Source organism: Salvelinus fontinalis, chromosome 30, assembly GCF_029448725.1.
Source record: "Salvelinus fontinalis isolate EN_2023a chromosome 30, ASM2944872v1, whole genome shotgun sequence".
Lineage (NCBI taxonomy): Eukaryota > Metazoa > Chordata > Actinopteri > Salmoniformes > Salmonidae > Salvelinus > Salvelinus fontinalis.
In genome coordinates, this window is record NC_074694.1 from 6,450,566 (window position 1) to 6,459,531 (window position 8,966).

At 44.5% G+C, this 8,966-nt stretch overlaps 1 protein-coding gene across 1 annotated transcript in view; it reads right to left on the reverse strand.

Moving 5' to 3' along the window:
* Nucleotides 1–8,966, reverse strand: part of LOC129828573 (uncharacterized) — a 101,181-nt gene that overhangs the window by 60,548 nt on the left and 31,667 nt on the right. The window contains exons 7-10 of the mRNA XM_055889619.1: nt 7,014–7,094; nt 6,623–6,737; nt 3,235–3,410; nt 2,128–2,349 (exon numbers count right to left, since the gene is read on the reverse strand). Coding sequence (XP_055745594.1) covers nt 2,128–2,349; nt 3,235–3,410; nt 6,623–6,737; nt 7,014–7,094 — 594 coding nt within the window. The remainder of the gene's footprint in view (nt 1–2,127; nt 2,350–3,234; nt 3,411–6,622; nt 6,738–7,013; nt 7,095–8,966) is intronic.

Consider the following 8,966-nt stretch of genomic DNA (forward strand, 5'->3'; position numbering starts at 1 on the left):
ATACTAGAATACCTAGTCCCTGATACTAGAATACCTAGTCCCTGATACTAGAATACCTAGTCCCTGATACTAGAATACCTAGTCCCTAGTCCCTGATACTAGAATACCTAGTCCCTGATACTAGAATACCTAGTCCCTAGTCCCTGATACTAGAATACCTAGTCCCTAGTCCCTGATACTAGAATACCTAGTCCCTAGTCCCTGATACTAGAATACCTAGTCCCTGATACTAGAATACCTAGTCCCTAGTCCCTGATACTAGAATACCTAGTCCCTAGTCCCTGACACTAGAATACCTAGTCCCTAGTCCCTGACACTAGAATACCTAGTCCCTGACACTAGAATACCTAGTCCCTGACACTAGAATACCTAGTCCCTAGTCCCTGATACTAGAAAACCTAGTCCCTGATACTAGAATACCTAGTCCCTGATACTAGAATACCTAGTACCTAGTCCCTGATACTAGAATACCTAGTCCCTGACACTAGAATACCTAGTCCCTGATACTAGAATACCTAGTCCCTGATACTAGAATACCTAGTCCCTAGTCCCTGATACTAGAATACCTAGTCCCTGACACTAGAATACCTAGTCCCTGACACTAGAATACCTAGTCCCTGATACTAGAATACCTAGTCCCTGATACTAGAATACCTAGTCCCTAGTCCCTGATACTAGAATACCTAGTCCCTGATACTAGAATACCTAGTCCCTAGTCCCTGACACTAGAATACCTAGTCCCTGACACTAGAATACCTAGTCCCTGATACTAGAATACCTAGTCCCTAGTCCCTGATACTAGAATACCTAGTCCCTGATACTAGAATACCTAGTCCCTAGTCCCTGACACTAGAATACCTAGTCCCTGATACTAGAATACCTAGTCCCTAGTCCCTGACACTAGAATACCTAGTCCCTGATACTAGAATACCTAGTCCCTCGTCCCTGATACTAGAATACCTAGTCCCTGATACTAGAATACCGAGTCCCTAGTCCCTGACACTAGAATACCTAGTCCCTGACACTAGAATACCTAGTCCCTGATACTAGAATACCTAGTCCCTGATACTAGAATACCTAGTCCCTAGTCCCTGACACTAGAATACCTAGTCCCTGATACTAGAATACCTAGTCCCTAGTCCCTGATACTAGAATACCTAGTCCCTGATACTAGAATACCGAGTCCCTAGTCCCTGACACTAGAATACCTAGTCCCTAGTCCCTGACACTAGAATACCTAGTCCCTGACACTAGAATACCTAGTCCCTGACACTAGAATACCTAGTCCCTGATACTAGAATACCTAGTCCCTGATACTAGAATACCTAGTCCCTGATACTAGGATACATAGTCCCTGATACTAGAATACCTAGTCCCTAGTCCCTGATACTAGAATACCTAGTCCCTAGTCCCTGATACTAGAATACCTAGTCCCTAGTCCCTGATACTAGAATACCTAGTCCCTGACACTAGAATACCTAGTCCCTAGTCCCTGATACTAGAATACCTAGTCCCTAGTCCCTGATACTAGAATAACTAGTCCCTGATACTAGAATACCTAGTCCCTGATACTAGAATACCTAGTCCCTGATACTAGAATACCTAGTCCCTGATACTAGAATACCTAGTCCCTGACACTAGAATACCTAGTCCCTGACACTAGAATACCTAGTCCCTAGTCCCTGATACTAGAATACCTAGTCCCTGATACTAGAATACCTAGTCCCTGACACTAGATTGCCAGTCACACCAGAATCATCACACATGTAGTGGAATTATCTTGGTTTAATACAATGTGGTATTCAAAATCGCAGTTGCGACCCCTTTGGGGGGGTTTTCTTGACGCTTTTTTGAGTATTAGACCAATTTAAATTTTATTGAGTAAAAGTATTTATTGGTTGTCTTTAACATGAGAAAATGTAATGACTGTTATCGGTTGATATCTTGGAGAATTTTTTAAATTTTTATATATTTTTTCAGATTGGAAAGTTGTGTCATTAGATTAGGGGTGGGTATGTTGTCGCAAGCAATTCTGGCAGCGGGAAAAAATGGGGTCCCTGCTTAAAAAGGTTTGAGCACCACTTTCTCAATATATATCTTTGTAATTGTATGTATGGTGCCTCTGACCTTGCCTGCCTTCTTGGAGAGGAAGATGAACAGGGTCTGGATGTAGTCTGCCTTGCCCGACTGGCCCTGCTCTTTCAACTGGTGGTACTCTGTGTCCAGGGCCTGTAGCTGGTTCTCCAGGGTAGGCGTGCCAGGGAAGCCATGCAGCTTACACACAGCCAGGATGTCATCCTGACGCGCCGTGGACTTGGCACTGCTTAGGTCCTCAACGTCCCCATCAGCCTGGAGGAGGAAACAGAAGAAGAAGAAGAAAATCCACTGAGTCATACACATATTCAAATTGGTCATGTTCTGGAGTAAAGGGTACGTTATACAGGAACAGGGTTTGGTAGGTTATTTTCTAAATGTAAACCATTACAGTTACTAGTTACTTGTCCAAAATAGTAATCAGTAACCTACCTTTTGGATTAATTAAACTCGGTAGTGTAATCTGATTAGTTTCAGTCGGTGACGACCCGTTGTTCAGGGCAGGGGGGGGGGGGGGGGGGGGGGGCTTACCTGTTTTGCATGTTGTTTTGGCATTAATACGTGTCATATATCAGTTTGAAAACAATGTAAAAATATATATATCATTGAGTTAATAAAGCCGCATACAAACATGGTCTCTTCTTTGTTTTCTTGAGTAAGGCAGCTCCAAAATGCAGGTGTTTCAGCCTAGCTCAGTGCTTTCTGTGGTCGTGGGGCAAGCCAGCAGAAAATACGTAACGTTGCACCGTGATTGGTGCCCATCCAGGAAGGCTCAAGGTCATTGGCCACAGATAGAATGTCAATTCACGTTATATGTACAGCAGCTTTGATTGGACTGATCATGTCAACATCTTACTTTCAAAATTTTAGCTAGCAGTCATCATCATGAATCAAGTCGACAATCTACTGGCAAATCCTTTTGAATCCTTGTCATATGAAGAGAAATTATAGATAAAACGTATCGGTGCTCATCGGCCATTGGACATAAACATTACACAACAAGTTGGAAATTGCAAATTCAACAATGACTGGTTTGGCCCAGCGATAGACTAACGTCCTGTCCAGGGGGCTGTAAATCAAGCTGCTTCACGCTACAGAAAAAGGAGATTGGCCCATAGGGCAGGAGCCTTTCTTACTTACTTTCCTCCTCAGTCCATACATCTCTGCTGCATAGTGTTGCTCCTCCAGGGCCAGCCCCAGGAGGAAGTGGAGTCTGGGGTCTCGTGGCTTCAGCTTGATGGCTGAGGCATAATAGACAGCAGCCTGCTCCAGACAGTCCAGAGGAGACTGACCATCCTCATACTGCAGCAGGTCACCTGGGTAGGTCCGGTACACACACACACACACACACACATGATGAGGAAAAGGGTATTCCGTGCCAGCCTCTTTTTGCATGAAATATTCAATGGGTGTAAATTGCTTCTGCAATATCAACCCTTATCTGTCACTTTACATCGATGTCAGGCCCTTTGCATCCCAGAGGAAAATAAAGAGCTTCTATTTTAACACACATGACGGATGTATCGCCACCGCTCATGTTGTTTTACAGCCTTTTACACTCTAGAACAATCTAAGCCTCTCTCCCTAACTATGGCTTCATAGCACTGACACACCAAAGGGTCGTTCCACCTCAAAAAGCACAAGAAAGAGGATTTGGACGCCCACCATCTCGGATTGGTCTAAAACGGTTTCTGTAGTGAGAAAAAAAAACGAGATTAGTAACCCTGCAATATTATTTTGTTGGAATATAATTTGATCTCTGAGAAATTAAGATAATTGATTGCATGCAAATTGGCCATTTTAATGTATAGGATTCATATAATAGTCAATAAATATATTACCTAACATTCCAATTGGGACCAAACTTTTTTTTTATAACAATGAGTAAAACATGAGAAATCCAAAGGAATTGTCAAAACCCACTGGGCAAGGATGTCAATTCAATGTCTATTCCACAGCGGTTCAACATCATTTAATTGAAATGACGTGGAAACAACGTTGATTGAACCAGTGTGTGCCCAGTGAGAAGCCACCCACAGAACCCCCCCCCCACACCAACAACGAGTACACAGTAAGGAACCCAATATGTAATTTAGTCATTTGAGTAAACTATCCCTTTAGCATCAAGATTCTTAAAGAAATAAAATAAAACACCTAACAGCAGGAACAGCACCATCTAGTGGTCAGAACACGGAAATATCAGGATGTAGGACCTAACAACATAAACGTAACATCACCAAATTCACTGAGAATACATTACATAGTATGAAGAAGCAATACTCCAAGCAGCAGCTTCATACTACTAGTATGGATAACTGATACTGTATACTGGTTGTTGGGGTGGGATTGGTGTGGGGCGTCCGTGGGTGGCTTTTCCCAAAAAATTGGGATTCCTCATGTCTTACTGATTGTTAGAAACAAGTTTGGTCACAATTGGATGTTAGGTAATATATTCATTATATTATATGAATCCTATACATTAAAATGGCAATCAATTAGCTTAATTTCTTCAAAGATCAAATTACATTTTTTATTTTTTTTTACCCCATTTTCGTGGTAGTCAATTGTTTAGTAGTTACTATCTTGTCACATCGCTACAACTCCCGTACGGAGTTGGGAGAGACGAAGGTCGAAAGCCATGCGTCCTCCGAAACACAACCCAACCAAGCCACACTGCTTCTTAACACAGCGCGCATCCAACCCGGAAGCCAGCCGCACCAATGTGTCGGAGGAAACACCGTGCACCTGGCGACCTGGTTAGCGCGCACTGCGCCCGGCCCGCCACAGGAGTCGCTAGTGCGCGATGAGACAAGGATATCCCTACCGGCCAAAGCCTCCCTAACCCGGACGATGCTAGGCCAATTGTGCATCGCCCCACGGACCTCCCGGTCGCGGCCGGCTGTTGACAGAGCCTGGGCGCGAACCCAGAGTCTCTGGTGGCACAGCCACCCGGGAGGCCGATCAAATGACATTTCAACAAAATAATGTTGCAGGAATGCTCATTTTATCTGTTTCTAACGACAGAAAAGATTTCAGAACAATCTGAGATGGTCGGTGTCATAGCTTGCTGAAATTACATGGAATGACCCCAGTGGAATGACCCCAGTGGACTGAACCCAGTGGAATGACCCCAGTGGAATGACCCCAGTGGATTGACCCCAGTGGATTGACCCCAAAGCCACACGTTCTAAATGAATAATCAGCACAATAGAAAAGAGGAAACTGGTGCTTGTTTCCAAGCCTTCTTGCACTTTGAACTCTGAAAGACCCTTTACTGTTCCTCATTAAAGACCATCATGGAAGACTGTTTAATGTGGCTTTGAATTGTTTTTGGAATTACATCCCTTTTCCTGCTGGATTTCTTCCAGGTCGCCGAATCTAACTGTCTGTCACAGAGTCTGTATTAGAAGAGCAAGCACACTGTATATGTTCAACACATGACCTGGTACAGACACACCGCTTGTTCTCAAGTTTGTGAGTTTTAAGGATTAGATTTCAGAATGAGGACCAACGAGTCCTCATTCAACGCTTCTCTGATGTCACTTCTCAGATTTAGTGATTAGTCAGGAACAAGTGAACAAAAAAAGACAAACAGTAACTTGAGTGTCCTGCATCATGTCTGGATAGGCCCTTGACGCTAATGCTAACTAGCCGCTCTTCATGAATTTTTCAATAAGCAAGGCTAATTCGCTATGCTAAAGCTAACTAGCCTCTCTTTGTGTATTTTTCCAATGGGCATGGCTAATCCGCTATGCTAACGCTAACTAGCCTCTCTTTGTGTATTTTTCCAATGGGCAAGGCTAATCCGCTATGCTAACGCTAACTAGCCTCTCTTTGTGTATTTTTCCAATGGGCAAGGCTAATCCAATGGGCAAGGCTGCCTGTGCCATTAAACCCCTACAACTCATCCAGAACGCCGCAGCCCGTCTGGTGTTCAACCTTCCCAAGTTCTCTCACGTCACCCCGCTCCTCCGCTCTCTCCACTGGCTTCCAGTTGAAGCTCGCATCCGCTACAAGACCATGGTGCTTGCCTACGGAGCTGTGAGGGGAACGGCACCTCAGTACCTTCAGGCTCTGATCAGGCCCTACACCCAAACAAGGGCACTGCGTTCATCCACCTCTGGCCTGCTCGCCTCCCTACCACTGAGGAAGTACAGTTCCCGCTCAGCCCAGTCAAAACTGTTCGCTGCTCTGGCACCCCAATGGTGGAACAAACTCCCTCACGACGCCAGGACAGCGGAGTCAATCACCACCTTCCGGAGACACCTGAAACCCCACCTCTTCAAGGAATACCTAGGATAGGATAAAGCAATCCTTCTGCCCCCCCCCCCCCCCCCCCCCCCCCCTAAAAGATTTAGATGCACTATTGTAAAGTGGCTGTTCCACTGGATGTCATAAGGTGAATGCACCAATTTGTAAGTCGCTCTGGATAAGAGCGTCTGCTAAATGACTTAAATGTAATGTAAATGTAATCCGCTATGCTCACAGAGGTTTGGCTTAGCTGCGTTGGATGGAAACTCTTACCGACCTGGTTTGGGCAGACGCTCTCTGTAGAGTTTCAGATTGTCTTGGGCCAGGTAACACAGATTATCGACATTATCCTGTCCTATTGCCTTTTGTAGTCTCTTCTCCCAGTTATGCACCTGTGGAGAACAAAGGAAATATCCTCACTTATGCAGAATGAATGATGCATCATCAGCAAAACATTAGCAGAGAATCTATCTAATGAGATGACAAAGGTTTGAAACAATCTTAGCAACAACGATGATAGCGAATAGAGCAAGATATGAAAACTAGGCAACGCTTTACAATATTTCAGTTCTCTGTAGGACATAAATTATGTAAATACCTAGTATCAGTGAGTAATCTATAACTAGAGTGTAAACCTCTATCATATGTATGTAAAGTGTTCTTATTACCTCCAAGGTGTGTTTCGTCTCTATCTCCAAGCAGGTCGAGGATGCAAAATGCTTCTTGTACCAGCTTGTCTCAGTGACGTCCTGAAAGAAAGGTACATTTAAAGCTGAAATCCACATAAGAGGAAACGGTGCCACTATTCAACCCAGCACATACAGTATGTTATGTTATTGTTTTTGTTTTGATGGAGAGGATAAGGAAGAGAGGAGGATGAGGAGAGGAGGATGAGGAGAGGAGGAGGAGAGGATGAGGAGGAGATGAGGAGAAGATGAGGAGGAGAGGAGGAGAGGATGAGGAGAGGAGGATGAGGAAAGGAGGAGGAGAGGATGAGGAGCAGATGAGGAGAAGATGAGGAGGAGAGGAGGAGAGGATGAGGAGAGGAGGATGAGGAGAGGAGGAGGAGAGGATGAGGAGGAGATGAGGAGGAGAGGATGAGGAAAGGAGGAGGAGAGGATGAGGAGCAGATGAGGAGAAGATGAGGAGGAGAGGAGGAGAGGATGAGGAAAGGAGGAGGAGAGGATGAGGAGGAGTAGCCTCCATTTGGGTCGCATGTAGCCTAGTGGTTAGAGACAGGTAGCCTAGTGGTTAGAGACAGGTAGCCTAGTGGTTAGAGACAGGTAGCCTAGTGGTTAGAGCATTGGGCCAGTAACCGAAAGGTTGCTGGATCAAATCCCTGAGCTGACAAGATAAAAATCTGTAGTTCTTCCTCTGAACAAGGTAGTTAACCCACTGTTCCCCCGGTAGACCGTTGTTACGTTCCCCGGTTTGTGTATTTGTATGTGTGTTTCAGGATGGCTTCCTGAAATTCCCCCAAGCAGCTGATTGGTTGGCCCCCATTGCTAATTGGAGAGCTGACCCTGCCCTCTTGTCAGAAACAGCTGTCTTCAATTACAGACTCCTTCTGAAGCTATATAAGCCAGTGTTCTCAGAAGGAGATGATTGCAGAGAGATGAGGCTGATGATTAGTGTGGCCCGTGTTGGTAGATGATTGCTGAGAGAAGAGAGCTGAGGGTTATATCATGTGTGGGTTGTTTCTCAGATAGAGAGGATTGGTATGTCCTGTGTTTTCGTCCTGTGTTTTCGCAGAGGTATAGTTTGTTGCCAGTATTTTGTAGCTGGTCCTACTAAGGTATGTCTATGACAAAAGGACTGTTTTTGATTGTGAAATTCTTTGTAATATTCTGTTTCATTTGTTCCCAGGGGGGAAGGGGAAGGCCCCTTGGGAGTGCTTAGGCAAGAGGCCCGCGGGCATACATATACCCGTAGTATATACACTGTCTATGCACACTAGGTAAGACCTGGGCGGACCACTCCCTGTATTTTGGTTAGTGCACCAGGTGGTGTTAGTTAGGTAAGTAGTGGGTAGGCAGTTAACGTAGGAGAGGGGGCTTTGACATTTACTTTCTTTGCTTTGGTTCTGTTCAGCCCCTTTTCCCCAAAATTACCGTGTGATGGAATAAATTCCCTGTAAACGGTAATTCTCTGCTTTTTGTCATCCTTACTCGCACCTACAGTCCATACCTCTTTTACACCACGGGGAGTTGAGTTGTAGCAGGGTGTTGCGTTCCCTCTTCCAAGAGGTGTACGTAACAGAGTCATTGTAAATAAGAATTTGTTCTCAACTGACTCGCCTAGTTCAATAAAAATCCAGCATCATGTTAAAAACAATGTCCAGTACATATTCTTCTGTTTTGTCAGAAAGAAAAAACGGTATAAGTTGTTTTAAGGTTTTTTTGTTGTAATATCTCAAACGGACGTGGCAGTTTCACCATTACTTAATCCAGCATTACGATTACATTAATAAGGGTTAGATAGTTCACACAGACATGCAATGCGACAAGTTTTATTACGGCATGGTCATTTGGTTAGAGCACTTCAACCTATAGGTTGAAACATATCTGAGGTAAGCACCAATGTTAAAGCACGAGAAGAGCCTAGATATCGATGGGTGTGAT